Source organism: Pseudochaenichthys georgianus, chromosome 7 (assembly GCF_902827115.2).
Source record: "Pseudochaenichthys georgianus chromosome 7, fPseGeo1.2, whole genome shotgun sequence".
Taxonomy (NCBI): Eukaryota; Metazoa; Chordata; class Actinopteri; order Perciformes; family Channichthyidae; genus Pseudochaenichthys; species Pseudochaenichthys georgianus.
Genome location: NC_047509.1, coordinates 20,637,564 through 20,658,935, shown reverse-complemented (window position 1 = coordinate 20,658,935; position 21,372 = coordinate 20,637,564). Strand labels below are relative to the sequence as shown.

The 21,372-nt window shown below is 40.3% G+C and overlaps 3 protein-coding genes across 5 annotated transcripts; 2 read left to right on the top strand and 1 right to left on the bottom strand.

Moving 5' to 3' along the window:
- Positions 1-41: 41 nt before the first annotated feature.
- Positions 42-6,957, bottom strand: LOC117449892 (ceramide kinase). The gene is made up of 13 exons (XM_034087797.2): positions 6,616-6,957; positions 5,647-5,742; positions 5,324-5,461; positions 5,109-5,237; positions 4,298-4,361; positions 4,041-4,186; positions 3,481-3,555; positions 3,189-3,341; positions 2,832-2,937; positions 1,888-1,991; positions 1,612-1,808; positions 1,213-1,529; positions 42-460 (listed from the first exon to the last, which is right to left on the bottom strand). Exons 1-13 carry the CDS (start codon positions 6,737-6,739, stop codon positions 358-360), a joined length of 1,752 nt encoding a protein of 583 aa, XP_033943688.1. The 5' UTR covers positions 6,740-6,957; the 3' UTR covers positions 42-357.
- A 1,521-nt stretch (positions 6,958-8,478) lies between these two features.
- Positions 8,479-11,138, top strand: naa10 (N-alpha-acetyltransferase 10, NatA catalytic subuni). The gene is made up of 8 exons (XM_071203620.1): positions 8,479-8,680; positions 8,831-8,929; positions 9,039-9,097; positions 9,187-9,232; positions 9,352-9,467; positions 9,730-9,774; positions 10,330-10,416; positions 10,574-11,138. The coding sequence occupies exons 1-8, from the start codon at positions 8,660-8,662 to the stop codon at positions 10,761-10,763; spliced, it is 663 nt and encodes a 220-aa protein (XP_071059721.1). The 5' UTR covers positions 8,479-8,659; the 3' UTR covers positions 10,764-11,138.
- Positions 11,139-12,458: 1,320 nt separating this feature from the next.
- LOC117449093 (rho GTPase-activating protein 4-like) lies at positions 12,459-21,372 on the top strand. 3 transcript variants are annotated; one of them, XM_034086481.1, is made up of 22 exons: positions 12,459-12,684; positions 13,990-14,079; positions 14,264-14,435; positions 14,548-14,710; positions 14,897-14,959; positions 15,037-15,165; positions 15,262-15,390; positions 15,636-15,857; positions 15,936-16,037; positions 16,476-16,640; positions 16,827-16,911; positions 17,101-17,125; positions 17,258-17,357; positions 17,502-17,562; positions 17,917-17,994; positions 18,110-18,238; positions 18,331-18,436; positions 18,791-19,018; positions 19,098-19,153; positions 19,655-19,874; positions 19,960-20,008; positions 20,657-21,372. In XM_034086481.1, exons 2-22 carry the CDS (start codon positions 14,013-14,015, stop codon positions 20,831-20,833), a joined length of 2,526 nt encoding a protein of 841 aa, XP_033942372.1. In that variant the 5' UTR covers positions 12,459-12,684; positions 13,990-14,012; the 3' UTR covers positions 20,834-21,372. The 3 variants fall into 3 exon arrangements, with proteins under 3 accessions (XP_033942372.1, XP_033942371.1, XP_033942373.1); XM_034086480.1 differs by having other exon boundaries at positions 12,460-12,684; positions 17,098-17,125; XM_034086482.1 differs by lacking the exons at positions 12,459-12,684; positions 13,990-14,079; positions 14,264-14,435 and having other exon boundaries at positions 14,710-14,787; positions 17,098-17,125.

The following is a 21,372-nucleotide window of genomic DNA, read 5'->3' as shown; positions in this document are numbered from 1 at the left end:
GTTGAGATAAATAAAGCATAAAAAGGAATCTGGTCATTTTTTATAATTGTGTTTTTATTCTATGGAAGCTCGTAAAATAAATAAGATTTGCTGGCTAGTACAACAACACTGTACATGCCATGGGAACGTGAACTCAGATATTTGTATCATGTCTTTAAATAGTGTTTCCATTTTTAGTATTCAACTAACTCATAAAAGAATAAATAGTTATTTTTTATTTTTGCGAAGAGAAGACATTTGAGGTAACCTGAAATATTAGGAACTCTTTGGCCATGACAGACTGAAGGCTGTCTCAGTTCACAAAATAGCTTAGCTTTAAAAACATTCCCATTGTCATCTTCCCAAATGCAAGTGAGGTTATGTTTGAAGTGTGCATCCCCTTTCAATATCTTCGCTGCAGTGCACGGCGGCTCCGTCCTCGATGCCTCTCGCATACAGACGCACCAGCTGGCCATGAACCCTAAGAGAAATGAACACGGTAAAAAACTGTACTGCTCAGAAACAATCATCCTTAATATTCAGTGAGCTATTTGGTTTTCTGTTGGTATTGATGACTAACAGAGATGGCAAAAGTAAATCCTTTACTCAAGTAGAAGTACAGATACTCGTGTTTAAAAAGACTCTGGTAAAAGTAGAAGTACTGACTAAACTTCTTTACTCAAGTAAAGTAAAGAAGTATGGGCTTCGAAATATACTTAAGTTAAAAGTAACCGTAACTACCATCTGTTTTAAAGAGTAACTGACCTACCTTTATATTAATAGAACAATAATGTCATTGTTAGCTAATGAATGTTTCGATGCTGAACAACGGCAACATGACAACGTTCTCATTGGTCGCTCTTGTTTAGAGAAGACCAGGAAATGATGGATACACGGATCGTGTTAAAATCAATAGGCACGCAATGACTCTAAATAATAATGATCCCGCCACCAAACACAGATTAAAACTAAAGTAACAAACCTGTTTTGAAAATGTAAGAAGTAAAAGTACAGGTATTTGTGTTAAAAGTGATAGAAGTAAAAGTAAAAAGTCGTCAAAAATAAGTAGTGGAGTAAAGTACTGATATCAGAAACATTTACTTAAGTAGGCCTATAGTATTTGTACTCCACTACTTCCCACCTCTGATGACTAAGATGAGTAACAATATGATACTGTAAGAGGATAATACAGTACTTTTTGCAACAACAACAAAAAACTAGTTGAACTCTTACCTGCTGAGGATCTCTGTGGAAGGCAGTATCTCTCCGTCACAGTTCCACACGGACACAGCAGGAGCTTTGCTGCAGCACAGGCCGCACAGGAAGGGGTTTCCTGTTTTCTGCAGGTTGGTCATTTCTCTACCCGGGCCTCTGTCTGCCAGATGCTGCTGAGATCCAGACCTACTAACAGTCTCAATATAGCTTCTCTCCTCTTCATCCATCCCACCACTCGACCCTCCAATCTCTTCATATTCTTCCTCCTCTTTGCTGGGGGGGAGAGAGAAACGGACGGCTTTCACACGGTGGACCTCCACAAACGGCAGGTCAAACTAAGAGAAGGGGCAGAGATCGGGGTCAAGTAGTGTTTAAACGTACTAGTCCAACTAGAAGTCAATGGGAATTTGCCATTACCTGATCCTCTGTGCTTGTGTGCCTGTAGAGAAATTTGAGGAATCCCAGAGGGTGAGTGTCCCACACCAGGATGAGGTCCCCAGTGCCGTCCGCCAGGTGAGCCGAGGGAGAGAGGCCCAGAGGACTCTTGGGACACGAGCTGGACATGCAAGTGAGAGACACACACCTGAACCTGCCCTCCACAGTCACCCACTCACCTAGAGAGACACATAAAGGGAGACATGATTTTGTTATTATAACAAATAGTGCGTGCGTGGCGTGCGTGCGTGCGTTTACCTTCTGAGTCACTACCGAACTGGTTGTAGTGGGAGCTGTATAAGGAGCCAGCGTCTGAAGAGTGGGGAAGAAGTCTTTCTGTGCTTCTGGAACACACACTGCACCTAAACACAACAGCAACACAAATAATTGGAACACGCTCCTCACCATTGACACCCATTCATAACAGCCTTATAAAGCACTTGCTGACAGCCAGAGGCCGCAGCCTCAGACAAAGACGAGACAGGGTGCTCTCTAACAGGAGTCTCATCTTTCATAGATCAAGTTGCTCCTGCTTGGTCTCTTCCCTCCTCAAGGTGCACCCAACACCATGTCCCTGCTGCGGCTGGTAGCAATTACAGTGTGGTGCTTTATTAATAATGATGCTACTCTCAGGGACACTTTCTCTCCTCATTGCACAGGTGTAAGGTTTACTCACTTTCTTTAAACGACTTCCTTTTCAATGAATTGTCTCACTTTTAAACTTTTAATAGAAAACCTCATTATTTTTAAACAAATGTATTTCCTAGGAGTAAGATTAGGTATCCAAAAAGAAAAACAAGCTTTCAGCAGTTCATGTTATTATTGGCTTCTTCCAAAACGACCCCTTACACTCGTCTTTTCATGGTCATTACACTTGTGATCCAGTAAGAGTCAATTCAAAGTTGAAATAATAAAAGTTAAATAACTGCGACATAAGAACAATACTGTGGTGGTGTTGTTTGGAGACGTTTGTTTCACAATCACATAATACTTGAAACTCAATTAATAAACAGGGATCCATAATGAATAGATAAGTAAAGAAAATACTCCCACGCTGTTTTAAGGTGAAACACCTTCTCATTGCAGATATAGAGTATCATTCGATATGCATGTCATGATTTAATTTTTTAGAGTCCGTTTTGTGTTCATTACTAATTGTACTCTTTCTTTGTGTCATTTCTTTTTAGCAGTTGGTGTTTTACCCTGAGAGGCAGCGTGTTCTGTCTCTGGGGCTGGAGAGCAGCGGGTCTGCTGGCAGATACTGAACTATGCCTGCATAGCTTCTGTTGCTCAGGTACACCATTGTGCCTTGATAAAGAGAGGAATACGGTTAGGAGGAAATGCACAACAGGACATGTGTCAACAACACTTTTAAAAGACCAGATATGTGGGGAATGTGGTTTGTGTTATATGAGTTCCTTCCATATTAGTCATGTGAGTAAGAATTACAGAATACATTTAACGTCAAGCTGAAAGCTGAAATAGACACAGAGAATCAAACAGCGTCTTGTGCAAAATAAGTATGCAGTCATTTTTGTAAATGAATCATCAGTCCACACCTGAATAGTCATATCGCAGAGGTCCCATCCAGCGGTGTTTTTCACTCTCAGCCAGTACGTCCCCATAGAAGCCATAGCCCAACAGAGAGACAGAGTAACGCACCAGACCTGACGCCTGGTGGACCGAACACACATCCAAAGGCTGAGAGTCTCCTGCAAGGTATTGTGGGGAAAAGAAAGCGGCATACAGGCTTTACTTTGGAGCTCAGAGTTGACACAATTGTTCAAGTATTTTAAGATGTATGTATGTACTTTGAGAGTATTTGAGATTTTATTGAAAATCCTTCCTCACCAATGATGATGTGCAGAGCTGAAGTAACAGGGTCGATCACTCCCACTGTGGCATAACACACACAGTCTGTAGAGCCTACAGTAGAGACAAATGTACATTACATATTACAAATCATTCAGCTTCAGACTTACAATAAGCGCAAAAACCATAAAGAATCAAACTCCGAACAACAAGGAAAGTGCTGATATATTCACTTCAAACTAGATCATACCATAGTAAGTGCTGGTGAATTAGTTACAAGGCCTAAATTAACTCAACAAGTGCTTCGTGTTTTGTTTTGTTATTGTCGAAGATGAATGTGTTACTGCTATAATTAAAGGAAGCCTACAACAACCTTTCTTTTATGATAACACAACATGCTCTCTTTTTTCTTAAGATCATTGGATACTATGATACTATATATTATTCTATCCTTCAAGATCATGGTGGCGTGCAACTTCTGATCTCTGAGAAACAGTATAACTAAAAGATGGAAGCAAACTTTTGTTTTATCCTGAAACAAACAACAAAATAGTAAACGTGTGATCTGATTTAACGGCATTTAATATCAGTGTCATTACCTGCAGGGATGATGCCAATATGCCGCTGACAGGGCTGTAAAGTGACAGTGAGATCATTCTCACAAAGGCCTGCCTCTTGTTGTGTCCGCCCAATCAAACCGTGGAGTATTTCGCTGAACATGCCATCCCCACCCACACACACCACACTGTTGTAAACAAACACAAGAGTTTCTGTTGTGAAGCACCTCCAAGAGAGCTTAGCTGTAATACTGGTGATAATGTCACAGTGTTTGCTCTGAAACTGTTATAACTCTTACCCATCAAAGCCTGTCAGGTCTTTCTTCAGGAGATGGTCTCTGGCCTGGTTTGCCTGCTCTGTCACTGCAAAATAAATGTTAGGATTACACATATAGACAGATATCATTATTATTATTATTATTATTATTTGCACCTTTTTTATATTTCTTTTTTTTATATATATATTAGGGTGGTCCTTAGTGCCATGTACATTTTCAAATTCATTTATTTTAAGCTCCAAACACCGGAATTTGTTATGATGTCAAGAAAACTCTCCTGGTGAATTGTATTCAAATTCCAACAACATGTACCCCTCCCTCATCAACCTTGAAGTTTAACATGTACCCCTCCCTCATCGACCTGGGCTGCAACACCAGCAGCCACGGCCTGCAACTGAGGCTAAACTTCAAGGTCGATGAGGGAGGGTTAAATGTTGTCAGATTGAGGAAAAAATTCACCAGGAGAGTTTTCTTGACTAATAAAATGAATTCTGGGGGTTGGAGCTTAGACTTTCCGACTTTCAATTGTAAGGACCACCCTAATATATATATATATATATATTAATTTTTTCAGAATCATTAAAAGGTTTTAAAATAACAATAATATGTTTTATTACTTTTGGGACAATATATTGTCCAGTAAAACTAGTAATCAAGACAGGCCTTGCTTTAACATTACTCTAAATAAAAGACATATTCAAATATGAGTTTTGTTTAAAAAAAATACAGACAAAGTTTACCATTGTAATATCCAAAAAACAGTAATGCATTAGTTACTGATTACTAAAGAATACATAATCTATCTATGCAACACCTCTTTGTTGTTTCTTACCAATAACATGACAGCTGATGCCAGCAAGCTCAAACAGAGGGGCAACCAGAGAGTGGTAGATCTTTCTTCCTTTCTTCTTCCCGCCATATGGGTTGATAAACACTAACAGCCTGTTAGGCCTCACTGGACCTGAACAATACATTTGCAAATATGTTATTGAGAGCCACAAACACTCTGGAGGATTGGAATATGACTTTTTGAATATCCATCCATACTGTGAGTTTTGAGAGCAGCTCTAAGGTGTTTGGTCCACTGGTCTCTGAGCACCCGACTGGGGACGCTGAACTGGGTTCGGCCCAGTGTCCATAGTAACCCATAAGAGCTCCCAGTGCTGCTGCGCTTCACGTAGAAAACTGTAGATAAATGTTGAAAATGCTGTAAAACCATGATACCGCCATGTGGGAGACACAGGCACATATTTGAATACATTTTTAAACTCCATGGTTGTGTAAAATATGGTTATTATTTACTTAAGCCTTGACTGTGGCCTTGGTTTCTTTGGGATATCTGAGAGTGTTGCATGAGAAGTTGAACCCACCTGTAAAGACTTTGTCTGTGTCGTCGATTAACTTCTGGGGCAGGATCTCCACCCGACCCTCCTCCACTCCAACCACCTCAGCCACAGGCACTGAAACTTTAATCACACAGCACAGACTTCAGCAGACAGGCTTCTTTGCATACATTGAATAGAACATTTACTGGAAAGTCCTTTAGACCTTCTTTAGAGCAGATACGTGTACATGTGACAATAGGGGGCCAAAGCAAAGGTGTAACATAACAGTGGCTGCATCCTAACACACTCAAGGTCAAGGAAATGCAGAGATATAACTAAAATATTAATGATGACTGAATTCCACTTCATTTTCAAAGTTCTATGAATCACTGGCACACATCAGAATTAATAATCCCACCTATTAATAACAAATATCTGCCTAAATGAAGGTCTATTAACAACGGTTTTGTACCTTATATTTCATACTTCAGCTATTTACTTAAAAAACATAAGATGAGGATGATATCTCTACAAGGTAACAAGTGTAAACATCATTGCATCCTTTTAGGTGCTTTTGATTTGTAAAACATATCTAAAACAAGGCATTGCACTGTAAAAAAGTGACACAAGTGTCTTGTTTTAAGTGCAAGATTTTCCCCCGGTCTTGCGTGTGTGTGGGCGGAAGCATTTTGGTGCTAAAACAACATGCCAGGAGGTGTGTTAGTCCTCCATTAGCCAGTGTTGTCAGCAGGTTGTGTTTCGTGTTAGTGCTGTTCAACTTGTTCTTCACGTGTTGCAGAGCTATGGGCTTAATTAAACCCTCACTGTAATTGTCCAAAATAACACGTAAGGTGTTTTGTTCATGGTGTCTCCAAGTGTCCTCCCTACTTCCAAAGGTTTGTTTGCCATCACTCTGTTATGCCACCTCTGCTCAGAAATGACATTTAAACATAAATAAAAGCACGTGTTTATAGGGAGGACATTTGGAGAGATGGAGTAAAGAAAGCCACCTACTTGTTTTCTTGTCGCGATTCTTCTTGTCTAGCTCGGTCCAGTTGAATTGCCAGCCTGTCAGGACTGCCCGGTATATTTTACTCCCGACCCACACAGTAGACTCCAGCTGCAGATCCGTCTCCATCTGGAGAGGCGCTTCTCAGTCACAGCGTTGCACTTTCCGGTTTATCAAAAACACTCTTGTGATCACGTTCAACACCCATAACTTTGTCATCACTGAGAAATACAGGCAGGTTGGCAATCTGATCTCGCCATTAATTTATTGATTATTCTGAAGTTCCTTCTTCCAAGACACATTAGTCCATTGTGCCTGCTCAATGTTGTCGACACCTGACAGGCACACTGCTGTTATTCTCGAAATATTCGTTTCCTCTTCAGTCCCTCCCTGGTGACACCTGCTCGATTTGCATGTTGCACTGTGATTGGATGCAAAGCAGCAACTGTACTAAAGTATTAGCCTAAAGCCAGAAACTCCAGTGTACTCTTTGTGTTTTCCAGTTATTTGCTCAAATAGTTTCATCGTAAATATTTCCTGTATGTGTTTAACTATGGGAAATGATACTAAGCTTCTCGTTTAAAGGTGCACAGTCAGTAACCCAGAAAGAAGTGTCAAATATTTAATTGAGAGTGTTTCTATTTAGCATATTACATTGCCTAGGGACAGAAATATTCTTCCAATATTGTATTATTTTATGTAATGTGGGAATGGGAGCAAAAATACAACTCAATGTGGAATCTGATGAGCTTTCTAAAAATTCAAAGATGTAGTTATGAATTCAAAGTAATGACTTGAAAACTAAAGGGACTGACTTTTAAAGCACATGAAAAAAAGGTGTCTTGAAAATGCTGCTGGTAACTGGCAGTTTTTGTATACACGAAAAAAATATTAGATTTTGAACATATTTTTGAATATGGAGTGTAGCATCTTGAATAACATTACACTGTGTTTAGTGTTGTTTGAGGGTGTTGTTTTAAACTCTTTCTTGTAAACTTCCTGATAAATCAACATTTTGTTGGTAACTTTGTGTATATGACATTAATTTAAACTATTAAATTCAGAAATAGATTTATGGTAGCATAGGTTAGAGGTAAACATACATTTGCATACACGGGACAGTAGTTTACATTTCTAGTTTTGAGTTCCAACCATGGCCAGATTAACTCACTAGGGGGCATCCTGGGAAATACATTTAAATAGGCACTCACAGAGACACCACCTAAACCTGATCCTCAGCATTTGAAATATTGTCAGAGCTTTGGACATTTTAACTAAATAAACTATGCTGTTCCCAAAAGCCTCCGCAACAATAGAGGCAACAGTGTATTGTTTAGACCTGAACGAGTCCGAATTCAGTCACAAAATGAATGCTTTAACACTTGACTTTGGTTGTTGTGAAACTTCTTATAGAAAAGGAAGTATGGGTTAATGACAACATGTCATATAATGTAATGGTCAGCATACATAGACCAAACAAAACATGTAATTGTGTGCATATACAAGGAGCTGTTTTTAGTTTTAAACTTTTTTTCGACTGACTAGAAACCCAAGACATGTATACATTTTGTTGATATTGTACCGTCGTGGTTGAAGGTTGAAACAATTAATTATTGTCACATATAGAAACAGGGGATCCGGGGCCCCAGAGCAGTGAAACGTTTAGCCTAGTGATAATCCAGCCTAAACCTATGGCCTAAACGTCGGCTCTAGGTTATAAAGAGTGCGGCTCCAATCCACAATAACACATCCGGGTAACTATACATATTAAATCATCCTTCAAAAATAAAAACGATGTATAGCCTATTTTCGTACATCACGCTAGTGTTCGAACTTTTATTGTGAAGTCACAGCGGACACTGTGACCGGAAGTGACTGTCGTTATTGTGGCACGCTCCTTCCTTCCTTTCCTTGCATGCTAGCTCGTCGATTTAGCTAGTTAGCGAGACAAGCCCTTTACAACTTTGTAGTATTATTATTATGAATTAATTGATCCGTGTAGTATATTTTATTTCTGTCTCCAGTCCAGATTACAAGCCAACTAACAAGATGAATATACGAAACGCAAGGGTAATTGTGCTGAAAGCCTCTCGACAGCCATGCTGTTTCTACTGAGTTCACTGCTAAGCTAAGCTAAATGTTAAAAGAGCACAAGTATGGCCGGTTAAAGCGTTAGCATTGTGTCATGCATCTTTGTGACATCCAGTTTCTTTTTTTCAGCCGGAGGACCTTATGAATATGCAGCACTGTAACTTGCTGTGTCTCCCAGAAAACTACCAGATGAAATATTATTTCTATCATGGATTGTCCTGGCCGCAGGTGATTGACTGCCGTTTCCCATTTCTCATGTTCCTGCTAACACCAGTGCTACACAAACGCTGCTCAAAATCCTTAGTATATGTTTGACACTGTCTTTTAAATGTTTCAGCTCTCATACATCGCAGAGGATGAAAATGGCAAAATTGTGGGATATGTGCTGGCAAAGATGTGAGTATGTTACCATATTTAAATGTTCACAACATTTTCACAAATTACACGTATGTTTTCCATAATAAACTAATGTGAAGTCTTAACAGGGAGGAGGACCCTGATGATGTCCCCCATGGACACATTACATCTCTGGTGAGTTTGAAGAAAGACACCTCTTAAATGTCCTCCATTATTTATATTACATGTTTTATAGTATTCAGAAATGGGCTTGCTTCTCTTGGACCAACCAAACCCATATCTTTGTCTTCCAGGCTGTGAAGCGTTCCCACAGACGTCTAGGCCTGGCCCAGAAGCTGATGGACCAGGCCAGTCGGGCCATGATAGAAAACTTCAATGCTAAATATGTCTCTCTTCATGTCCGCAAGAGGTAGATTGAAAGGGCTTATTGTCATATGCACAATAACTAATGTGTAGTTCTGGTAATGACAATCTTAATTCACAGGCTCCTGTCGACAATGCAACACACAATGGTACTGTGCACTGTTGAGTTACTGTGGACCTGGTTTCACTTTTTTGGATACATTATTGTGTGGTTCCCTGTTTAAAAAAAAATGTGCTCAGAAAATGACTGTCAGCTCAGCGCTATGGTTTTCTAGGTTTTTACCAATCTTTTTTTCCTCTCACTGCAGCAACCGGGCAGCCCTGCATCTGTACTCAAACACACTGAAATTCCAGTAAGTATTTCTTTGTTTTAACATAACTTAACTGCTATCATCGTGTGGTTGTATTACAGTTTGTTTTAAATGAAAACTCGGCCTATAAAACATGGAAGAATTTATCTTTACTGTCACTGGGCAAGAGCAAGTGGTTCGGTTCAGGGCTCCATATCTATTTTTTCCATTTTGTTAAATGTTGGGCTTTCATGCCTATTCAAACATTTTACATATTCAGTTTTAAAACCAACACAAAACAAGTCTCATTTGTTCCCATTATTTTTACTTAATTTATCAAATAAACCTTTGAATCATATTTTCTGTAAATATTTGTTCAAAGCAGGAATTTCAAATAATGACCGCTATAAAATGATGTTGGGGAAACATTTTTTTATTTAATAATGTATTTTACCTTAAACATTACAAATCAGTATACACTGTCATCCATTTTATTAATAAATGACATATATGTTGCGAAATACTCACAAAGGACCTGACACCTGCATTCTTAACAGCAGCTACAGCACTTTTAGATAGTTGTTCTAAATGATGTGATATATTGTTATTCCTCCACAGGATCAGTGAGATTGAGCCTAAATACTACGCAGATGGGGAAGATGCCTACGCCATGAAGAGAGACCTGGCCCACATGGCTGATGAGGTAACTACCCTGTCTGAGTTTATCCACTATGGCAACACATGTTGGCACAATATTTACATCATTTTCACAGGCCCCTTGTTACCTCATGGAACGATTAACTCCCCTGAACTCGCATGAGCAGTTTCTAATGACGATTGTGTTTTTTTTGGGTCTACATGTCCCACAGCTGAGAAAGCCTGGAGCACGCGTTTCGGGCCCAGAGGCCCCGTCAGGCCAGGGCCCGGTCGGTACCGGTGACCAGGAGAAGGAGAACGAGAAAGACAGCGGAGGAGAGAGCAAAGAGCTGAGTGAAGTCAGCGAGGCGACGGAAAGCACAGACGTTAAAGATTCTTCTTCTGATTCACAATGACGCTGCAGTCCTAGACATTTTTAAATTCATGCCTCCCTTCCTCTTTTTATCTCTATTTGACAATATCTCTGGCTTAACAAACTGCGTGACTATCCCTGGGTCAAAGCCTTAACCATCACGTTTTTTTTCTCAAATCTTGCTTTCCACTGCAGTGATGAACAGAAAGACTTGGATAATGATGTGAATTGGGGTGTTCTCTAAATGAAACTAAAATGAAAAACTGGTGTCGATGTTTTAATTGGATTGCTGTTGTCATTACAAAAGTTGCCCAAAATTATCTGAGAGTTAGAGAAATTCCAACGACTTTTCAAGTTTTCTCAATCTGGTCTCTTAAATATTTAAAGGAAATACTGCCAATAAATCTTTCAAATAATACTCTTCGCATTGCACTTATTTCATAAAGGATGTTAAAAGCAGCTTAGTTTTTTACTTACAAGTGTATTGCAATACACTCTGATAACAGTCAATTAAATGTGGAAAGACTGAATTCTTGACCACTTTATTTTATAGGTCCACTGCATTTTCTAAATACATTTAGTTTGAACGACACCTAATTGTAAACTCCTTTTTTACCAGTAACGCCTACATGTCCAGTGAAGTGGTGAACGTGAAATTACACTTAAAATTATTACTTCTGTTGTATACAAAGTAATCACGATCCATGGGTAAGGTTTTGCATTGATAGTAAAAAAAAAGAAAGGCTTTCAGAAAGCATTGCGTGGGCTTAGATGGGCTGGAAGCAGCAGAATGGTTTAGTTTCAACTTGGTGGTTACGTGTTTTTACAAATAAAAACTTACCATATTCTGATATAAATAATAATGCTACATATACAGGGTTTAAGATAAATAAAAACATGCTACTGAACAAGTCAGGTTGCAGACTGCAGTGAATGTGCGACCTCTAAACATTAACCATCCTTTTTAAATTGACCCAACAGTGAGCATCTCACACTGTAGAGGTGATTTAATGTTAACCCATGTTTCACAGTTCCATAATAAAGCTTTATAAATATAGTAAAATAGGCAAATGATGGATAAAACTACGACTAGAAACAAAATGTTAATTTTTTTTTTTTTTTTTAACACTGATTGCACATTCTCCTCCTGTCAGATAGAGGAAGGAAACAGGAGTTGGAGAGAAGTGCATGACAGATAACAGCATACTATGCAAATGGCCTTTCAGACATTTGTTTGTCACAACATGAAATAGCTCATTTTCACACCTTCATGCCAGTTTAACACTTTTCATCAAGAGCTGAGAGAGGCCAACGCTGCATGCTGTTGTAAAAAAAAACCTTGCATAGTAGTGCGTGTGAGTATGAGACCAAATGTTAAGCACTTTGGCTGATTTAATGCTATCAGTTTGTGAATAGGTACATGTTTGCATACAGTGTAAATGACTACAAAGGCAATATATAAATCATAACTCAAACTGTGTGGTCTTAAAATATGTAAATTGTGTCCACCAGTCTTCTGCTCAAACAAGTATTCATTCAGTATTCATTTCCCCCCCACTCGACCACTATAGCAGCTGATTTCACTGGGTAGTCTGTGAATACCCCAGCAGAGGGACTAATCAGTGAGAACAGCTGGTGTTTGATTGGACTGAAACCTGCTGCAGAGTTCAAGAAGAAGTCTGAAGAACTCAAACAGGTTTTCACGTTTGACACGAGCGCAGTTGAACACTAATGCCTCAAACTGAATGTGTGAGAAGTGTGTTGTGAAAGAGAGCAGTGAGTGTGTGTGTGTCAGCCAGAGAGAGAGAGAGAAAGTCGGAGAGATGAGTTCCTCTCCACCCACATCCATCCGTGTCCAATGCGAGGGGGAGGTGAAACAGTTGAGAGCTTACTGTGCTATTAACTGGCATCATTTAGTTCCCTCAGTCTGGAGAAGAGACTAGTGAAGACTGCTCTCCCGTCAGGTAAGAGTCGTATTTACCAATGTTTTCATTCACTGACCGGTCTCACCCCAGCAAGACTAGTCACTTAAAGTCCTATAAATGTGTACACAGTGTTGTTGATGAAGGCTTGTTAGAAATTGCCCTTAGGACATCAACGGCTCCTATAGTTCAGCCCGGATATGTGTTTCTACTTGTCAGAATCAAACAGAAGAACACCAGAAGGACCAGTTGAATTTCTAAAGTAAAGCAGCAGAGGTGGTGATTCATTGCTGATCACATAGAGAAAGAATGAAAACGACTAATGGAAAATTATGACATAGGCTGGCAAAGTGAGCCACTCTCCTAAGGAGTTTAGAGTTTGTTGTAATCTAACAGATTTCAGTTGGTATGTCTCCCTTGGAAAGAAGTGGATAGTGCACAGTTCAGCTGGAGAGTGCTGATGAGTGATGTTTGCTTTAAAGAAAAGGGAAGTGGAAGGGTGAAAAGAGAGAATGTGCAAAGGATTATGATCCAGCAAGAAACTCTTCCCCTTTCTGTATTGTGTTAAACGGTGTTGTAATAAATTATATCTTGCAGACATCTGCAACTAAATTGTTGTTCATCAATACTTTCAAGGCCTGTCAGATGACCGTTTGTTTGAGAAAATCTTGTTTTATTTGTTTATCCAGTCTAAGGATCTAAGAGTCAGACACTTAAATGTACCTTATTTCTTAGGGTAATCTAGAATATAAGTGAAAAGCAGCTGAATTAGCTGTTTTATTCAATATAAATGTGGGATATAGGACGAGTCCATCAGTTAACTCCCAAACTGAGAACAAACATCCCCACAGGGTTGTACGCCTTGTGGTTCACACTATTTTTAGGGCAGCAGAGATGTTGCTGGAGCTATTTTTGCCCCTCATGCAGTTCTGCAGCGTGACCAGTGCAGCAGGCAGCACATGCTTTTTCTATTTGCCTGCCGTTCAGCAAAGCATTGCAGCGGGTGACCAGTTTGAAGAGATGTGTTACAGTAAGATGAACATGCTGGTTTCACTCTTTCTGTGGCAGGAGGAAGTTAGCATGGTCTGTAGAGGGAGGGAGGGAGGGAGGGAGGGGTGTGTGGTTTCAGTACTAAGAGTGTGAACGTTTGTACAGGCATGCTTGGGTGCAGCAGTGGGTCACAGGCCTTGATTCTATTTTCTTACCAGTCTTTGTCAAGCAAGGAAGATCAAAATAGAGTGCATCCGTATGAAGTACGCTATGACTCTGCAAGCGAGGTTCAAATGAACAGCTGATATTTCATAATTTATGTTGAAATAATATAATATGTACTCCCTTTTTATCCAGAATTCCACCCAGTTGGAGCAACAATGACCTCACATGTGAAACTCCGTAAGGAACGGGTCGGTGTGATAGACTACGACACTCAAATCAAAGGTAACATTCTACTTTGATCTGCACCATACTAACAACCTCTCAAGCTTTATCACAACCCACCATCACTGATCAACATGTCGGGGGAGAAATCCATTTCTCACCAAGAATGAGTCAGAAGTCTCTTGTATGTGTTTCTCTTTCTTTGCCTTAACTGTTCTTTCACCCCTTCTTTATTTCCTGTCAGAGGTGCGCTGTCAGCTTGTGGACCAACTCAAGGTGTTAGATTTGCAGCTTGAGCAGAAGAACCAGCAGCTGCAGGACCTGTCAGACTACCTGCGGCGGCGGGGGGAGATCGAAAGCGAGTATGCCCGCTCCCTAGAAAAACTCACTGAAAGGTTCACGTCTAGGATCAAGAGGTAAAGGCAATCCTACAATGTACGCACTTTACTGGCAGTATCTTTACCTTTACACTTTACCTAGCTGTATCTCAGTCACGAATAGTTTTTTCCTTCTTTCACACATGATCAGGAAGGATCCCAGCAGTCACTCGGTGGCCCAGGTCTGGCTGGCTCTGCTGTCCCAGACCCGCCAGGAAAGTAGGGACCACAATGCACTGAGTGAGCGCTGCAGCAGCTTCCTCACCCAGCCCCTCACACACTGCCTTGAGTATACACAGCGCCTTGCCAAGAAGGTACTGATATGAGCTTTGGCACCCACTTCACACAAACCTTAGTCTTAAGTGTTTGGAACAAGTGTGTACCTGTACAGGCAAATACCTTAATACTTTACTCATTTATTTTTCTCACTCTTCCCCTTTTTATTTCTCTTGACATTAAAAGAGGCTAACTATGTTCCTTCCTTGTTGTTGTGTCTTTAGAGTAAAGACGTCTGTAATCAGCTGCAAGATGGACTACTCAAGGTTACCACTGAGCTACAGACCGTAAGTGAGAAACCAACCGCCCCAAACATTTTCTGTTTCCTAAACAAACAAAGGAAAGCATTACTGTCTTTGTGCAGGCATGGCGGACATACTACCAGTACCACTCAGAATATTTGTGCGCAGATGGAAAGCTGAAGGAGGCAGAGAAACAGGAGGAGAAGCAAAAGCAGAGTGCTAATAAAAAGCTGGAGAGGTTGATAGAAAAAGTGAATGACCTTTTTATGTAACGTTACATTCACGCATGTCCCTATATGTCTGTCTGTCTGTTTGTCCTCTAATTGATTCATGCTTATTTGCCACAGAGACAAGGTAAGGTCAAAGAGATCAACTTAAAGTGCAGCAAAGCTCGAAACGATTACCTCCTAAACTTGGCTGCAGCCAATGCCTCCATGAATAAGTACTACCTCCAGGACATCTCTACTCTCATAGATGTGAGTGCATCAACAGCTTTTGTCTTTAACCTTCTTTAAATGTGTTTGATGCATGATGTGATAATGGACCAGATGCCATGTTGAAAAGGAATACTTCATCCACAGAGATGACTAATGGTATAGTAATTACTCCTTGTGTCAGCTTGACTTTTGAAGAAAAAAAAACATGTTCTCTCCTGCTTCCAGGATGAGAGAAATCAAAGTAGGTCTAGGTGATATTGACTGAAATGGATGTCCTCCCTCAGTGTGCAGATATAGGGTACCACCTCTCTGTAGGCCGAGTGATGAAGGCCTACCTGTCCAGTCGCTGCCAGACCCAGCAGAATCTGAGCTCAGGTCTGCAGCACCTTCAAGGCACCGTGTCCGGACTGGACCAGAGTCAGGACAGAGACCTCCTCCTGCAGGATCACTACAGCACCTTCTGTTTGCCGCTCCGCTTCCCCTATCAGCCCCATGACGGAGACCAGGTCTGTATTCTGTCAGTGGACATTCAGTAGAGCATTCGGATGTTCAGTATGAGCTCTAAACTCTCCTGTGTCTCTCAGGTGTCCGAGGTGAGTGCAGAGGGTGAGATGAGATGTGAGCTGGAGACCCGATTCAAACAGATACAAACCCGACTGAAGTCCGTTTCCCAGGAAACAGAGGAGGTAGAGTACATCGCACAACCCATTGAAACTCACAATCGCGTTCATTCAAGGCTGTAAATCAAATGATTTTTTTTCTTGTAAACATGTATACACTCTTATTTGTGGCTTTTTAAAATCTACTAACAACCAATCAAAAGTTGGCCAGCGTGCCATGGCAGGAATGTGCCGGCCTGAAGACTTTGTGACCACATTTCAAGTCTGAGTCAATGACTGACTATCCCCATTATTTTTGTTCCATTAGTTTAGTTTTGCATCTAAAATTGTAATTATGCTCTTCAAACAGGCCCTTGAATGCAACAAAATTGCAATCATCGTCAGATTTCTCACATTTATTTTGAACATCACACCATAATGCTAATGTTTACCATTGGCATGGCTATTATCAATGGCAGTATTTCCCAATACTATTAAGTTGTTATACTTGCCATTGTCACGCAGGCCAGTAAGAACATGTTGGCGGCCCAGTCCTCCCTGCTGGAGAATATCGGGGACGATGATCTGGAGCCCTCGTCTCAGGAGGGCAGCACTGAGAACCTGACAGTGAAGCCCAGTGTGGCCCGCCGCAGGGCCAGCATGCAGGAGATGGAAACCATCTACTTCACTGTGAGTGCTTTCAAAGGATCATACCATAATTGCTGTGAATGTTTTAATTATATGCAGCTGGAGGATATGCATACTTATTTATTTTGGTATGATAGTTGAGTTTTGGCTGACTATGAAAACAAGAACAACAGTGATTAAAGGTGACCGCATGATTAACACTGAAATCACATCTGATCTGTTTTCCAGAGAGTAAAGGAGCACCTCACAGGCAGCTCCCTGATATCTAAACTGCAAGCAAAACATGACCAGCTAAAAGAGGCTGTGGACAAAGGTATCACTTCTGCATTTCACACAGAAGTAAGCCAAAAGGCGAACTGCTGACCAAAGTCCTTTGATAACAGCTGTTGCATTGTGCAGTTGTGTTGATGTTCTGGTTTTGTTTTACCTGCAAGCAAAGTAGTAGTGTTACACTTTAGTTATTTTGCTCTGCCTCTCCTTTTTATGTTTCCCGCTACAGCAGAAGTATCAAGTGGAAATCAGCCTAGGTACGGATATGAGCTTTTTGGAGCATTGATCAAACTTTGAACAATGCTGCATACTAAGAAAACACATACATGTAACACAATTGCAACAAAATGGAGTTGACTGTCTTCACATTATGGTATTTGGCTCTGCAGACCCAATGGGAAGTCTATGCGTGTCAGAAGGAATCACTCGTGTGCCAATTTGTTGCACAACCACAAACTTTTCAGTGGAGACATGATGTCCTTCATACAGGTAGATACTATCATTACTCCCTCTTATTATTTCCTCTTGTCAGCATTGCACTCTTATTATATTTAATCTGTTCATTTACCAGCATATCAGTGATGTATTATATCTAAAGTTCATGAAATTCATCACTAGCTTTGTTTCATTCAGGCATCAGGACAACAGATTCCAATTGTTGTGGAAAGTTGCATTTGCTATATCAACCTCAATGGTGAGTATTGAAGACTGAAGGAACAGGTTCTGCAGCTTAAATGCAAATGAATTTGAAGGCATTACAAAATATATTTGGGCTTAAAGCCATTGTGACCATTTGAACATTTCTAGCTCGAATGAATCAAATAATTCTACTACTACTTAGGAGATGTATTAGTTATAATAAACGGTACCACTTTACACCCTTATAAAGGGTTTACAAATAGTTTGTAATTCATTTATTAATTAGGTTGTGAACACTTTATAAGTAATTAATAAGCTTTTATAAGACATGAGATAAACAGGGCAACTGTGACCGGTTGCTTGCCAAATAGTGAGCCAACATTTATCCTAATAATCTGTCTGTTCTCAGGTCTCCAGCATGAAGGGATATTCAGAGTGCCGGGCTCTCAGACGGAGGTCAACAACCTGAGGGATGCATTTGAGCGAGGTAGGCCTGTGTGTTTTTGTGTGTGTTGGCACGTTCCAATTGTCTTCTCATAGAGTTGCCCCTCACTGTGGCGCATTAATAATGTGGGGCAGTGTGCTGTGTGCTTCTCCTGCAGGAGAGGACCCCCTGGCTGAGCGGAGATATGAACTGGACTCTGTGGCTGGCGTGCTGAAACTCTACTTCAGAAGTCTGGAGAATCCCCTCTTCCCCATGGACAGCACCAGCCAACTCCTAGAGCAGGCCCGTGAGTGTGTGGGTGTATGTGTTGAAAAGTGAAACAAGTGTGGTTGAGAGCGTACCGCAGGGGCTTAACTTTCTTTCATCACCCCGTCTTAGAAATTAGGAACGAGGCAGAGAGGGCAGCGCAGCTCAAAATGGTAATCTTTTCCTACCCTGAGCGCGTCATCGTCGTCATGAGATACCTCTTTGCATTCCTTCATCAGTGAGTATTGCAGCTCAGCGCAGTCATTTACGTTATTAGATCATAGAAATGGACAGCACACAAAAATTGAAAAAAAAAACAACAAACAAAATGGAAATTCATTCCAACAATAGGAAAGCAAAACTAAATAAATATGAAACAATTTAATATGGTTTGAATCAATGTAGGCCTACCAGAATATTTTAGGGGAAATGGATATGGTAATAATTTGTATGTGATAAATCTAAGAAGGAAGTAAAAAAAAAAGGCTCAGCCAATTTCAGTTTAGCTTCCACTGTTGTACTTTTTCATCATGACCCCCACCGCCCCTCTTGTTTATGCATGAATCCGTGTATCTGTGCTCCCTGCGTTCAGTGTGTCTCAGTACAGTGACGAGAATATGATGCAGCCCTACAACCTGGCTGTGTGTTTTGGCCCCAGCCTGGTAAGGGGGGCTCAGGACGAGGACGTCGTCACCCTGCAGCCTCAGATCAACGCTGTGGTGAAGGACATCATCCTCCAGCACGAAAGCATCTTCCCCAACCAGAGCGAAGTTGAAGGACCGATGTACGAGAAATGCATGACGCTTGAACTGGATGACTGGTAAGTGATGACATATTCAGACGCATGACATGTCTTCAATGTGTGGTGGAATGATGATCTGAGGGTGTATTTTCTGCAGTGAGCCAATCATTGAAGAAGGAGATGTCGAAGCAGAGTACACCCATAGCAAAGACGGTACGTTTCATGTGTATTTTCTTTTTTTGTATGCGTCTTTTTATTTCATAGTATTGTACAATTTAAAAGGCACAATTTGATGTTAGTGTCACGATACACAATATATATTCCCTCCTCTACCCGCACATGCCCATATAGGCAAAAACCAATCTAAACATGTTTAGTAACAATTTAAATAATTTAAACAGAAAACGATTTAAGACATACAAAAACATACAACGACAAACAAACTCAACATTTAAAAAATGTACAATAAACCAAATGTGCGAGAGATGAAAGTAAATAAAGAAAAGAAAAACATCAAAAGCAGACAAATAATGATAAAATACAGTGACAATGTAGAGGATGACAGTATTATATTTGTATGGTATTTTTAACCGTCAGGATGCATAGCCATAAAATGTACCATTCCATTATTGGTCATATCTTGGATATATTTTTCAAGTGTATATCTTAATCAATTCCCTAAGGAATTGAATGTGTCAATGTGGTGTACTGCAGAGTTTGAAGCAGGATCCTCGGCTGACAACAGCTCAGGTTCATCTGCAGCAACACAGAGAAAAGCAGAACGTCCTCGAGCTAACAGCAGCGGGTCAATCGACAAAAGTAAGGGGACAGCTGGAGGCGGCATCACTTCAGGTGGAAAGGTAATGCTCCAGATTCCCATTGGGCCACAGAGCAAGCAACGGCGAGGCCAATCTCCTGGCTATGTGCGAAGAGTGTGAGTACCTACAGGGATTACAAATTAATTGTTATTTGTTGGAGAAATGTATATTCAGTGTTTTCTGATCTCTTTCTGCATACAGATTACAGGAACACTCGTCTTCTGAGGATATTGTCATTAAAGTAGACAAGGTCAGTCCTATTTCTAAATGATTTCCACAATGTGATGAGGTTGGCTTTATATCGGTTTATTAGGTATAACTAATGGCTTTATCAAGAATGAATGCAGGATTTACCATTGCTTATACACCAATATAAGACTATTGGTTTGTCATTTCTTAGCAAGTCATCTACAACTATAGGCCTTTGTAAGTCATCAGGTAAGTTGGCAGTTATAAGTGTTATAATTAATATAATTAAGTTGCTTATAAATTGATTTTGGTGTAAACACCTAAATCAATTTATAACCAACTATAAACTATATAAAACTATAAGCAGCACGTTTCTAGAAGGTAAGTAGTTTAACCATGCTTTATGGAGAACTTTCCTGATCTAAAAAGCTAGAAGACGGACCAAGTTTTATATCGGAGCATTAATAACACCATCAAAAGATTGTTCACAACACAAAAGTTGTTCATTAACGGCCCATACCATGGTTTGTTCATATTTAAAGGCATTACTTTTAAATTCAAACTCTTTTTATAAAGTGTCTTATTGGAAAGCAGCACAGAATTACTAATGACGAACTAAATCAGAAGCCTTTGAGCATGAGGGAGAGCTAAGAACAAAGAGGTTTTTATCTTTTATTCTCTCCTCACCATTGTTTATTTAATCTCTAAGGAGGTCTGTCGCCAGATGGACTCTGTCTTCATGGAACTTCTCTCGCGGCAAACACTGCAGGATCCCTCCTCTGCCGCCTCCTCTCCCGCTGCCCAAGGTCCCCAAAGGAAAGGGAAGAAGGATGGACGCAGAGGGAGAGGAGTAGGGCTCTTCAGAGCCGCAGAGCCCATGGACTGAGAGCACTGGCATTAGAAGATGGTGTTTGGTTATGTGCTCTGGCAGTTGCTTTCAGCACATCTAGTTCTAGAAAATGAAGACCACTGAAACCCCTGACCCAGTTTTACTTTTCTGAGGTCTTTATAATTGGCCTTGGCTTATTTCCACAGGGTCGCTCTCCAATCAAAACCCTTTTTTATTGTTTCTAATGGCAGAACCCTGCCTTGACTGTAGGCCTGCAGTACAATGTGGATATTGTGGATTACTTGAAAAACACAGGTATGTTTGTATATCTGTGTTGGTGTTTATATTCAATTTACTAATTTCCAGTTTACAAGTCATATTCTCTACTGTTCAGTCTGCAAACGCACATAAAAGTACACACGCATTCTTCATCCAAATGTTTTTTTTACGAGAAAAGGGGTTGAGGTGGAAGACAAACTGTGAACAGGCTACTGTAGCTGTAAAGAATGTATATATGAATGGTTTGTAACTTGTTTCAAACTTGATTTTGCTTGTAAACCAGGCTACATGCCGAATAAATATTTTGTCTATTCTGA

What these genes read in the sequence shown, in the direction of transcription:
- LOC117449892 (XM_034087797.2), bottom strand. Translation starts at nt 6,739, where the DNA reads ATGGAGACGGATCTGCAGCTGGAGTCTACTGTGTGGGTCGGGAGTAAA. An exon ending in GACCTGACAGGCTTTGATGG is followed by an intron (nt 4,187 to 4,297) that starts GTAAGAGTTATA and finishes TGTTTACAACAG; the next exon opens with TGTGGTGTGTGTGGGTGGGG. An exon ending in AGCTCTGCACATCATCATTG is followed by an intron (nt 3,342 to 3,480) that starts GTGAGGAAGGAT and finishes AATACCTTGCAG; the next exon opens with GAGACTCTCAGCCTTTGGAT.
- naa10 (XM_071203620.1), top strand. Translation starts at nt 8,660, where the DNA reads ATGAATATACGAAACGCAAGG. An exon ending in TGAATATACGAAACGCAAGG is followed by an intron (nt 8,681 to 8,830) that starts GTAATTGTGCTG and finishes TCTTTTTTTCAG; the next exon opens with CCGGAGGACCTTATGAATAT. An exon ending in ATGGACACATTACATCTCTG is followed by an intron (nt 9,233 to 9,351) that starts GTGAGTTTGAAG and finishes TTTGTCTTCCAG; the next exon opens with GCTGTGAAGCGTTCCCACAG.
- LOC117449093 (XM_034086480.1), top strand. Translation starts at nt 14,013, where the DNA reads ATGACCTCACATGTGAAACTCCGTAAGGAACGGGTCGGTGTGATAGAC. An exon ending in ACATCTCTACTCTCATAGAT is followed by an intron (nt 15,391 to 15,635) that starts GTGAGTGCATCA and finishes GTCCTCCCTCAG; the next exon opens with TGTGCAGATATAGGGTACCA. An exon ending in ACATGATGTCCTTCATACAG is followed by an intron (nt 17,358 to 17,501) that starts GTAGATACTATC and finishes TGTTTCATTCAG; the next exon opens with GCATCAGGACAACAGATTCC.